A 12,610-nucleotide genomic window follows, 5' to 3' on the forward strand; every position below is an offset into this window, starting at 1 on the left:
CTCAAGTTCAAATCCCTCCATGACTTTACCCTTCCCTATCCCTGTAACCTCCTCCAGCCCAACATTCAGATCTCTTCATTCCTCCAATTTCAACCTCCTTCAGCCCTAATTTCCTTTGCCCCACACTGTTAGCAACCGTGGCCTTTAACTATCTCGGCCCTAAGGTCTGGAATTTGCTGCCTAAACCTCTATGCCTCTTTGTCCTCCTTTAAAGTGTACTTCTTTTTAACCTGTCCTAATATCTCATAGTGGCTGAGTGTCAAATTTTGGCCAGGTAATGTTCCCATGAATTGTCTTAGAATAATTTACAATGTTAAAGACAATATAAATGCAAGTTAGTGTCTGCTACAACAGTATGAAAATGCAAGTTCTTGTTAGCAAGAGTAAAATTCTATTCCCTAATGTAGATTAGACATTATTTGCAACTACTGGCCAGACTCAAAAGTAGTGATTAATAGGAATTAGCTGCCCTCTACAGGAATCTGGTGCAAAACACCTCGAAGAACTTCGTTCTGCATTCTAGCAAAGCATTCTACATACCATTCCCAAGTAACACCAATATTTGAAATAATCAGCTTTACTAATAATAGTCATAACATTTGTGGAAAAGTTAAACCAACGAGTGACTTTACTTGGATACAGGAAGAAACTTATGTTTAATGTTCAAATATGGCAAGTTCTGCACAATGTACAATGGATGCCACTCTTCTAGATAACAAATATATTTCCAAAAAAAAACACATTACTGATGATTAAGTCAAAATTTCCTTCCCCTCTTGTATTGGCAGAAAATGTGGCTAGAACACAGGTGTAGTTTTTTAACCCCATTTATTTAATGGTCCTTGCGCTGTTATGACATGGCTGATGGTAAATGCTGAGCCAAATCCCAGCGGATATTTTTGCAATTTGTATAATATGAGGAGAGGTTATGAAATCGGGAAATTATGTCTCTGAATACCTGTGATGATTTTATGGTAAACATTTATTAAAAGAAGAAAAAAACACAATAACACTTCAACAAAAGAATGGCTTCGCACAGTAGACAGCACTTTAAAGCAATTCCACAAGATCTTAATTTAACTACCCTCAGAGCTAACCGTCCCCTTTTTTGTTCAGCAACTATCCTTATAGATTTTAAAATCTATAAAATTCCAGTAATTTTTACCACACAGTGCCATTTTTTTCTTGGGGTGTCCTCAGAGGTTGAGTACCTGGTTCTCCCAGTCTTCTGGGAGTTCTGACTAGCTACCCTGCTGCCTTCTGGGAGATCTAAACAGCTATCCCCAACTAGGCTTCAGTATTTCCTTAAATGCATTCCTTCCCTTTTATCTTGCTATTGTTTCAACCATTCTCTTCAGAAATACTTTCTTCCCAGAATTGATTAGACTCTTCTTTACATTAGCTCTTAGGCTCATAAAAAAACAAACTTACCCTATCTTTACCTAATTTACAGCTTTTTACAACTTGCATATATCCCCCTTTGAACTAAAACGACTCAATTCAAAATTACTCATGTTATTGTTTTACGTAAAATTCTGACTGAAGTTCCTCTTGGTTCATTAACATATCAAAATCACTTCTTACTGGTGGTTTTAGACTCTTGCAGTCACTCTGGCTCTTACTCCAATTACCATATTTACAAATTCCCAACAGCCTGTCTAACAGTACATAAGAAATATAACTGGGTTATTAACAGAAGGAAAATAATACAATTTCTGGTTTTCTTGACAGCACATATAATCTGTTTGGCCAAAGATAATGTTTGGTCACTATAATGAGCATTTTGCTTAAAAGAAAACAATAAGGTACAAGTTATAAATGCCTGGCAGATGGACACACACACTCAGCCAGACACATGGGTAGAAAGAGTTGGATTTTCCGCAAACCTCAGTTTCTTTTTTGGGGATTAAATTACTTGCTGATCCATTCTGACGATGAATTGGTATTACAGCGATGAGTAAAAGCCTAAATTAAAGTGGCAAACGTTCAACATCTGTAACACCCATGGAACAATAAACAAAAAAACAATAATAACTCAAAGAAACATTTAAAGCAACATCAAATCTCAGTAATCAAAGCTAAAAAAAATTGGCATGACCTTCCCATCTCACAGCCATCCATTTATTCATGGCCAGAGTTTGTAATTAAGTCCCAAGGAACTGATTCACTGAGAGCATCTCTGCCTTTTAAGGACCAAAGATGAACACTTTGCAGCATTGAATGAGAGACAAAGACTGAAATTCTCATCCCCATGAACCTCAACAAAATCTTCTTCCTGGTTGTCTAACATGGATGGAAAGATGGAATAATGGAAACGTCTCTGAAGTCCACCATGACCTTTTAACCAATCACTGGGAGACTGGGTTGAGAAATAATTTAATCCAATCAAATCCAGCTGAACAAATTCAACCCTCAGCTTCTTCTGAGAGGCCTATGTCTCTTAGTCTATGTTTAGGCATGATATCATAAAATAGTACAGCACTGCTCTTTCCTGTATCCTTGCAATTTTTTCACTTTCCAGCATATATCCAATTTCCTTTTTAAAGCTATTATCGAATCTGTATCCACCATCCTATCAGCCAGTGCATTCCAAATCTTAACCACTCATCGAATAAAATGATTTTCCTATGGCTCTTTTGCCAATTACCTTAAATCTGTGTGCTTATTCACCCTCCAACCAATGGAACAGTTCTCCTTTACTGACTCTATCTAAACCCTTCAAGATTTTGAACACCTCTACCAAATTCTGCTTTTAGCCTTCAATGCTCTAAGGAGAATAATCCCAGCTTCCCCAGTCTATCTACGTAACTGTAACCCTTCATCCCTGGAATCATTCCAGTAAATCTCTTTCATTTCCTCTCTAAAGTCTTCACATCCTTCCTAAAGTGTGGTGCCCAGAATTGGATGCAATTTGACTGAGGCTGAACTAGCGTTTTACTGAGTTTAGGCACAACTTCCTGGTGTTTTTTGTACTTTATGCCTCTATCTATCTAGAAAGCCCAGAATTTGATTTGCTTTATTCACTACATGGTTAACCTGCATCGACACCTTCAAAGATATGTGCACAAACACCCCCAGGTTTCACTGTCCTTGCACCCTTTTTAAAATTGTACCATTTAGCTTGTACTCTCCCTCCTCACTCTTCCTACTAAGATGCATCAATTCACACTTTACTGCATTGAATTTTACCTGCCACATGTCCACCCACTCCACCTGTCTATGTTCTCTTAAAGTCTGTTATATTCTTCACCTTTTGTAGTAGTTGGCATTAACGAGAGGGCACACCACACTATGTGACTGTGTTTACCACTGGTTGAATTTTACACAATTCTTCAATCAAGTAGAGGAGCCCAGCTCACTTTTTTTCTTTCTTTATTCTTTCAATGGATGTGGGTGTCACTGGCAAGACCAGCATTTGTTGCCCATTCCTAATTGCCCTCGAGCTGAGTGGCTCACTAGGCCATTTCAGAGGGAAGTTAAGAGTCAACCACATTACTCTGGGCCTGGAGTCACATGTAGGCCAGACCAGTTAAGGATGGTAGATTTCCCTCCCTAGAGGACATTAGTGAACCAGACAATAAATCATAGTTATCACGCGGCTAATGTCTCAACTGAGGCTAGCTTTCAATTCCAGATTTATTAACTGAATTTAAATTAAAATGTGAATAATTAATTTAGCTTTCATGACTTTTGAGGTTTATAAAATGAAGAAACCAAAATATTAATTAAGATATTTATAGAAACATAAAAAAAGGAGCAAGAGTAGGCCATTCGGCCCTTCAAGCTTGCTCCGCCATTCTTTATGATCATGGCTGATCATCCAACTCAATAACCTGCTCCCCGCTTTCTCACCATATCTTTTGATGCCTTTCGCCCCAAGAGCTATATCTAACTCCTTGAAAACATACAATTTTTTGGTCTCAACTACTTTCTGCAGTAGCGAATTCCACAGGCTCACCATTCTCTGGGTGAAGAAATTTCTCCTCATCCCAGTCCTAAACGGTCCACCCCGTGTCCTCAGACTGTGACCACTGGTTCTGGACTCCCCCACCATCGGGAAGATCCTTCCTGCATCTACCCTGTCCAGTCCTGTTAAAATTGTTTTAGTTTTCTATGAGATCCCCCCTCATTCTTCTGAACTTCAGCGAATATAATCCTAACCGACTCAATCTCTCCTCATAGGTCAGTTCCGCCACCCCAGGCATATATACATATTTATATCTACCTATTGTAACAAGAGTATAATTTTCATAATATTTTTCTGGTTTATTGTAAAGTAGGTTTATGGGTGCAAGTATAGTCAGGTCTGTGTATTTTAATTACATTGGCAGTCAGGTAGACTGTAAGCCTGAAATTATGAAAAGAAGCTAGGTGTAGAAATGTACTTGAAATGCTAATGAGTAAACATGGATGCTGTCTTAGCATGTAAGGTGTGAAGGGAATTTGCATTTTTAGATAAGTGAAGGGATTGTTTGGCTTTCAAAGGGATGCTAGTCTGTTTACAACTAGCCAGAGAAACAAGGCTAGGAAGTGTGTTTATTTTTCCCAAAGGCTACTGATAATATTGGCAACATGAAAGTTTTTATATTATGGGAAAGGTACCGTTCCAAAGACATATGGAAGAATAGAATTTACATATTAAAGAGAGAGAAACATATATAAAAGAAGATTGAAAGGTTATGTGAGGTGAGGGCCATTTAAGATCTAACAGGTGTGTGCGAAACAGCCTTCAAGAAGCCTCCAGCCATTTGTGCATAAGTCAGCTGTGTCCAGTAACTAAAGTTGGAGAAAGTAATTTAGAATTCCACTGCCAATTGGGTACTGTGCTAACTTGCTGTGTTTTTTTTAAATCTAAAATCTATTTTGGACTGTTGCCTTAAAGGGGTGTGTAACTGGGAGTTGAGTCAATTAGAAATTTTAGGAGTTGTTATAGAATTAAGTAACTGCAGTCTTAAGTGCTTGAAATCTTTTATTTTGTTAATGAATATTTTAATTTAATATTTAAAATCTCTAAATGTCTTGGTGGACTCATTACTTCTGAATTCAACGCATACATCTCAAAAAATACAAATTGCAAAACTGTTGTGATAGTGTGGCCAAGTTTCCCTTCTGGATTTGGTCCACCTGACACACATCATCTGCCATGTCATAACAATATATATAAATGTGTAATACACCTCAATGTGGTGAGGTTTTTATATTGCTAAACTCACTTTTCTCCAGTATGCTCTCCCTCAATTCAGCATGAGCCCTGCATTCAGAAACTAAAAGACACACGTTAGCCTTAGTTCAAATAATGGAAATTTTTTTACTCATTCATCTTTGGGATGTGGGCATCGCTGGCTGGACCAGCAATTACTGCCCATCCCTAATTGCCCTTGAAAAAGTGATGTTGAGTCACTTCCTTGAACCGCTGCAGTCCATGTGGCATAGGTACACCCACAGTGCTATTAGGGAGGGAGTTCCAGGATTTTGACTCAGTGACAGTAAAGGTGAATCATTTACCAAGAGCTGAATTGGAGACACAGCTGAGTCAGAATTTCATGATTTTCAAATATGAACAGTGCCTTTGCTTGATTAGGCCAATAAGGGTGACAAATTGAGTTACCTCAAGATCACTAACCAGAAGAACAGCCCCAGAGTTGCACCCTATTGGAACTCAGAGGCACTAATATTAAAGTTAAGACATAAAATTACCCAGATCAACTAAACAGTGTACGCCCTGCAATCACAGAAAACTTTGAGCATTATAACCTACTACACCTGGTATTCCGAGGCAGAATGCCATTCAAGTACTAACCAGGCCTAACTCTGCTTCACTTCTGAGATTAGATGAGATTGGGTGTTTTCTGAACAGCCTGACTGCAGACATTAACTACTGTATGTGACTATAGAAGAACTGGAAACGCTGTTCAGGCAGAATCCTACTCACTGGTTTGATGCGCAACTTCCCATCAACGACCTCCAGCAGACCATGGTTTCTGGACACTCGTTTATCAGAAACCTAAAAATGAAAGACACCCCACCAAAAAGAAAAGCTACTTATTATTACAACAACATTGGATTTTCCTATTTGAAAGCACACTTAAGATCCCCAATTGCATAGGCGCTCATACTGGCTTTAGAGTCAACTGAGTAAAAGGTAGGTCTCACAGATGAGTTGACAGAGACATCATGACAGGAGATAGATTTTAAAAAATTGGGAGATTTGTGTGTTCGGGGGACAGGGGTAATGTCCCCTCTAATTTTTCTCTGCTGTATGTGGTCTACATGTTGTACAGTGCTGTCCCTTTAAGATTGCTACAAAACTGCGCACACACCCATTTTAAAGGCAATGTTGGTTGGGCACGGCACATTGACAATTGTTACATTGTCACTAGGCAGCTTATAGGGGAACACTGGGCATGGGGGAGGTTTCACTTTGTGGGTAAGGGGAAGCAACAGACAGTTGAACAGGAGATCTCAAACTTAGTGACAAAGAAGTTCTTAGCTTCCTCACATCTGTTGTTAGAGATGAGGTGCAAGCAGCAGGGGAGGGGAGTTCATGGAGACAATTCCTAAGGGAGAGGGAGGCTGGGATTATCTTTACTTTCCAGGATGATCCTGGAGTAATCAGTGATGTTGGCAGAGGAGAGTCAAGTCTGATAATGATTGATGTTACCCAAGCAGGTCTGAATGAGAAATGGGCTATGCCAGTTATGCATATCTTGGACTAGAGAGAGAAAAGATTGAGGCCAGGCCAGGTGAAGATTCAAGATGAGAAACAGTAATGGATTTTCTGTGGACAAAGGTATTAAACATGGAACTAAATGTGGCTGTGCAAATCAATGATTGTAGAACTGATGTTGTGAACTGGCAGTTGGGAGCTTGAAAATGCAATTGCCAGTTACTTGGGGAGAGATTTTAAAAATGTGAGCAGAGAAGGATTGAAAGGGGTGGATGTAGCGAGGTGAAAAGACATGGAGGAGGTCGTGTGGAGCCAAAACACCAGCATAGACCAGGTGGGCCAATTGCCCATTTCTGTAGGCTCGATGTAATTGGGGTGACTGGGACCACACTGGAGGTTGTTATAGCCTGGGGTAGCGGTCAGGGTGGGGGTTTGGGCCTTGGGGCGGGGGCGGGGGGGGGGGGGGGGGGGGTGGTGAGAGAGTGAAAAGTTGGGGGATGAAGGGGGAAGGAGCGCCAACGCAGGGCGAGGGGGTGAAGGGGGAATGTGAGGGGGGGGGGGTGAAGGGGGAATGTGAGGGGGGGGGGGTGAAGGGGGAATGTGAGGGGGGGGGTGAAGGGGGAATGTGAGGGGGGGGGGTGAAGGGGGAATGTGAGGGGGGGGGGTGAAGGGGGAATGTGAGGGGGGGGTGAAGGGGGAATGTGAGGGGGGGGGGTGAAGGGGGAATGTGAGGGGGGGGGGTGAAGGGGGAATGTGAGGGGGGGGGTGAAGGGGGGATGTGAGGGGGGGGTGAAGGGGGAATGTGAGGGGGGGGTGAAGGGGGAATGTGAGGGGGGGGGTGAAGGGGGAATGTGAGGGGGGGGTGAAGGGGGAATGTGAGGGGGGGGTGAAGGGGGAATGTGAGGGGGGGGTGAAGGGGGAATGTGAGGGGGGGGTGAAGGGGGAATGTGAGGGGGGGGTGAAGGGGGAATGTGAGGGGGGGGGTGAAGGGGGAATGTGAGGGGGGTGGGTGAAGGGGGAATGTGAGGGGGGTGGGTGAAGGGGGAATGTGAGGGGGGGGTGAAGGGGGAATGTGAGGGGGGGTGAAGGGGGAATGTGAGGGGGGGGGTGAAGGGGGAATGTGAGGGGGGGGTGAAGGGGGAATGTGGGGGGGGGTGGTGAAGGGGGAATGTGAGGGGGGGTGGTGAAGGGGGAATGTGAGGGGGGGGTGAAGGGGGAATGTGAGGGGGGTGAAGGGGGAATGTGAGGGGGGTGAAGGGGGAATGTGAGGGGGGGTGAAGGGGGAATGTGAGGGGGGGGGTGAAGGGGGAATGTGAGGGGGTGGGGGTGAAGGGGAAATGTGAAGGGTTGGGGGTGAAGGGGAAATGTGAAGGGTTGGGGGTGAAGGGGAAATGTGAGGGGTTGGGGGTGAAGGGGAAATGTGAGGGGTTGGGGGTGAAGGGGAAATGTGTGGGGTTGGGGGTGAAGGGGAAATGTGTGGGGCTGGGGGTGAAGGGGAAATGTGAGGGGCTGGGGGTGAAGGGGGAATGTGAGGGGCTGGGGGTGAAGGGGGAATGTGAGGGGCTGGGGGTGAAGGGGGAATGTGAGGGGCTGGGGGTGAAGGGGGAATGTGAGGGGCTGGGGGTGAAGGGGGAATGTGAGGGGCTGGGGGTGAAGGGGGAATGTGAGGGGGGGGAAGGGGGAATGTGAGGGGGGGTGAATGGGGGAATGTGAGGGGGGTGAAGGGGAAATGTGAGGGGGGTGAAGGGGAAATGTGAGGGGGGGTGAAGGGGGAATGTGAGGGGGGGGGCGAGGGGGGAATGTGAGGGGGGGGCGAGGGGGAAATGTGAGGGGGGGGCGAGGGGGAAATGTGAGGGGGGGCGAGGGGGGAATGTGAGGGGGGGCGAGGCGGGAATGTGAGGGGGTGAGGGGGGAATGTGAGGGGGCGAGGGGGGAATGTGAGGGGGCGAGGGGGGAATGTGAGGGGGCGAGGGGGGAATGTGAGGGGGCGAGGGGGGAATGTGAGGGGGCGAGGGGGGAATGTGAGGGGGCGAGGGGGGAATGTGAGGGGGCGAGGGGGGAATGTGAGGGGGCGAGGGGGGAATGTGAGGGGGCGAGGGGGGAATGTGAGGGGGGCGAGGGGGGAATGTGAGGGGGGCGAGGGGGGAATGTGAGGGGGGCGAGGGGGGAATGTGAGGGAGGTTGAAGGGGGAATGTGAGGGAGGTTGAAGGGGGAATGTGGGGGGGGTGAAGGGGGAATGTGAGGGGGGGTGAAGGGGGAATGTGAGGGGGGGTGAAGGGGGAATGTGAGGGGGGGTGAAGGGGGAATGTGGGGGGGGGTGAAGGGGGAATGTGAGGGGGGGTGAAGGGGGAATGTGAGGGGGGGTGAAGGGGGAATGTGGGGGGGTGAAGGGGGAGTGTGAGGGGGGCTGAAGGGGGAATGTGAGGGGGGGCTGAAGGGGGAATGAGGGGGGTGCTGAAGGGGGAATGTGAGGGGGGTGCTGAAGGGGGAATGTGAGGAGGGGGTGAAGGGGAAATGTGAGGGGGAGGAGGAGAATGTGAGGGGGGGTTGAAGGGTGGGGTGGTGCTGAGGTAGGGAGGGGGTGAAGGGGTGGCGGGGGTGGGCACGCAGGAGTCCCAGTGGTGGGTGCGGGATTGGGAGTTGCAGTCCCCGGCTGGGCGCGGGAACACTTACCCGGAGCTTGGGGCCCCGGCCGATAGCGGTCAGGCCGCTCTCTAAAGCGATGCTCCCACTCCCATCCTCCGGCTCCAGCTCCAGCTCCATCTGTCCCCCTCGATACCGGGAGTTCACATTCCCCCCACCCCCGTCACAGTCAGCCTTCCGCCTCAACACAAACTCCCCAGACCCGAAACTCAAAAAGCCCGAACTACAACTCCCAGCCTCCCCCACGGCGCCTGCGCCCGCCTCACGGCAGTCAGCCACTGCGCTTGCGCCTCTTCACGATAGCCCGCCGTTGCGCCTGCGCTATTTCGCCCCCTCGCGACAGCCGGTCAATGCGCCTGCGCACTTCAGCCACCCTCACGACGGCCGGCTCTCGCGCCTGCGCGTCGCCTCCTGGGTCTGTCACGGAAACGGGAGCTTGGCGTTTCATGTAAACAACCGTCAACCGTCGGAGATTTAAACCCCCCCAAAAATGAAAAAAAATGTGAGAAAGTGAAATAAAGGGGTAATGGAGAGAGAGTGGGGTTAAAGGGGAGAAAGTGGGATTAATCAGGAGAGAGCGGGGTTGATGGGGCGAGAGAGTCGGATTTAAGCAGGAGGGAGGGTTAAAGGGTGGGTTGAGAGAGAGGGTTTAAAGGGGTGAGGAGCAGGGTTAATGGGGGGGAGAATGGATTTAGTAGGGGGAGAGCGGGGTTCATGGGGGGAAGAGTGGGTTTAATGGGGTAAGAGCAGGTTTAATGGGGGAGAATGGGTTTAATAGGGGGAGAGCGGGGTTCATGGGGGGGAAGAGTGGGTTTAATGGGGTGAGAGCAGGGTTCATGGGGGGAAATGGGTTTAATAGGGGGAGAGCGGGGTTCATGGGGGGGAAGAGTGGGTTTAATGGGGTGAGAGCAGGGTTCATGGGGGAAGAGCGTGGGTATAATGGGGGAGAGAGCGGGGTTAATGGAGGAGAGAGAGCAGGTTTAATGGGGAGAGAGTGGGGTTAATGGGGAGAGAGCGGGGTTAATGGAGATGAGAGAATGGGGTTAATGGGAGAAGGTGGTGCCTCCATAAATGAGCAGCAGTTGGCCTGAAAATGCTGTCCATGTAAAATAAGGACAGTTGACATCTATGGAACACAACTTGACTGAGTGAAATCTGACATAAAGCAGAGAACATAACATGGAACAAGCAACACAAGCCATGGATCAAGATAAATGAGTCATGGGCCATGTTTTGAGTCTAGGAAAATATTGGCATAAACTGGATTTTAAAAATCCTTAATTTGAGATGAATTTGACAGGTATAAGGCATAAATCTGGGAAATATAAATGTGCTAAAAAGACGGCTTAAACTGGGGGAAATCATTAAACCAGACAGATAAGGGATGAACTTTACAGATTCAGAAGTAACATGAAAGATGCATAGATAACTAGCCTAGAATGGGGATTTGCAGGCTGTGGAAGTAGGAATCAACAGACAGATTTCAGTTTATAGACTCAGGTACAAATTCAGGATAACATGGTGTAACCTGGCAATTTACAAACCAGGGCACAATGACATATTCAGGATTTAAACACAATAGGCCGAGTTAAATCTGACATGCCCAAACACTTTGTTAATAATTTGCTGTGTGTCTTGAATTTTGAGAAAGCTAAAAAATTGATTAAATATGTAACAATATTTTTCAGAGTGAAACACAGACTGAAGAGAGGAGACAGAAGAACTGATAGACTGCCAAAAGGAAAGAGACCATAGGAAAATGACAGGCTGAGACAATTACACAATGTATGATACCCACAAAGTAAGGGTGGATGACAACTAGGAAGACAAAAGCAGTCTGATGCCAGAGACTTATGTCTGTATGGCAAGCTACAGAAAATAAACTGACAAGACAAGTAAAACTTGATTTTGTTTGTTTGAAAATACCTCAAATTCTGGAACAAAAAAACTATGCAAAGGTATTGCAAAAGAAATAAGCAGATTTCTATTGGTAAAAATATAACTCTGTTCTTCACTGAACAGAAAAGATTACAAAATCGTTGTGACTTTGCCCAGATTTTGCCTCAAGAACTAACTCTGAAAATTTTTAGTGAACTGGATATTCGAAGCCTGTCTAATGCCGCAATGACATGCAAAGTGTGGAATGATCTGATTGAAAACAGTGACAGCCTGTGGTACAATCACTGCTTGACAATATTGGCAGTCTGTAAAAGGGAGCTGCAATGTGATCGAGCAAGTGGACATTCGTGGAAGGTTAGTGCAGTTTGCTATGAAAAATTGAGCATTTTTATTACTCAATCTGCTTCCTCCATTTGTATCTGAGTGTGTTAGTGCCCCCTCTGTTGAAAATAAGAGAAACATTCTCCCTGTATTTATCCATCATATAGTAAATACAAACATTATAGAAATGGAAACACTTTAAGAGTAATGACCATTTCATCCAGCAGAGAGCTTGCACTTATGAGGTAAACAATTATTAGCAAAGCACAAGATAGACATGTAATGCCAGCCACTACATTAGGTGAAATGAGGGAGACAGTGGTAGACGTTAAGAGGACACAGACGGCCTAGTGTAAGGGACAACACATGGCCAATGAAACTCGATGGGGAAAAATGTGAGATGATAGTTTTTGATAGGAAAAATGAGGTGAGGCAATGAAGGCTAAATGGTACAATTTTACAGGGGTCGCAAAAAGAGAGTGACTGGAGTGGGAGGGGTCTTTGTCTTTCGGGAACCTGTATGGGCTCTAGCTATGCCTATCTTTTTATGGGATATGTGGAAGATTCCTTGTTATAGTCCTAATTGGGCCCCCTCCCTCAACTCTTTTTCCTGTATATTGATGATTGTATTGGTGCCATATCTTGCTCTCAACCTAAATTGGAAAACTTAATCAAATTTGCTTCCAATTTCCATCCTTCTCTCAGTTTAAGATAGTCTATCTCCAACTCTTCTCTTCCCTTCCTTGACTTGTCTGGCTCCATTTTTTGGGTGATAGGCGATCAACTAATATTCATTATAAGCTCACTGACTCCCACAGCATCCTCACCTACACTTCCTCATACCCTGTAAGGACTCCATTCTATTCTGCCAGTTTCTCCGCCTCTATTGCATCTATTCTGATGACGCAGTCTTACACACCAGCATTTCTGACACGCCTTCATTTTTACTTAATGAAGGATTCTTCCCCCTCCCTCCAAGAACTATGATAGGATTCCTCTTGTCTTCAACTTCTACCCCACCAGCCTCCATATTCAACAGATCATTTTCTGACACCACGAAACACATCATCTCCTCTACT

At 45.7% G+C, this 12,610-nt stretch overlaps 2 protein-coding genes across 9 annotated transcripts in view; one reads left to right on the forward strand and one right to left on the reverse strand.

The window, feature by feature from the left end:
* aplf (aprataxin and PNKP like factor) overlaps nt 1-9,549 on the reverse strand; it is a 53,009-nt gene extending 43,460 nt beyond the window's left edge. The window contains exons 1-2 of the mRNA XM_041180575.1: nt 9,342-9,549; nt 5,933-6,004 (exon numbers count right to left, since the gene is read on the reverse strand). Coding sequence (XP_041036509.1) covers nt 5,933-6,004; nt 9,342-9,431 — 162 coding nt within the window. The 5' untranslated portion in view covers nt 9,432-9,549. The remainder of the gene's footprint in view (nt 1-5,932; nt 6,005-9,341) is intronic.
* Nucleotides 9,550-9,685: 136 nt separating this feature from the next.
* The window catches only part of LOC121291264 (F-box only protein 48), a 30,052-nt gene continuing 27,127 nt past the window's right edge, over nt 9,686-12,610 (forward strand). For 4 of the 8 annotated variants that reach the window (XM_041212377.1, XM_041212383.1, XM_041212371.1 and 1 more), the window contains exons 1-2: nt 9,699-9,813; nt 11,000-11,564. In XM_041212377.1, coding sequence (XP_041068311.1) covers nt 11,262-11,564 — 303 coding nt within the window. In that variant the 5' untranslated portion in view covers nt 9,699-9,813; nt 11,000-11,261. Of the gene's footprint in view, nt 9,814-10,999; nt 11,565-12,610 lie in introns of those variants that run through there. The other 4 variants (XM_041212356.1, XM_041212338.1, XM_041212352.1 and 1 more) reach the window with 4 other exon arrangements.

The sequence above is a fragment of the Carcharodon carcharias genome, chromosome 2 (assembly GCF_017639515.1).
Source record: "Carcharodon carcharias isolate sCarCar2 chromosome 2, sCarCar2.pri, whole genome shotgun sequence".
NCBI classification, from domain to species: domain Eukaryota; kingdom Metazoa; phylum Chordata; class Chondrichthyes; order Lamniformes; family Lamnidae; genus Carcharodon; species Carcharodon carcharias.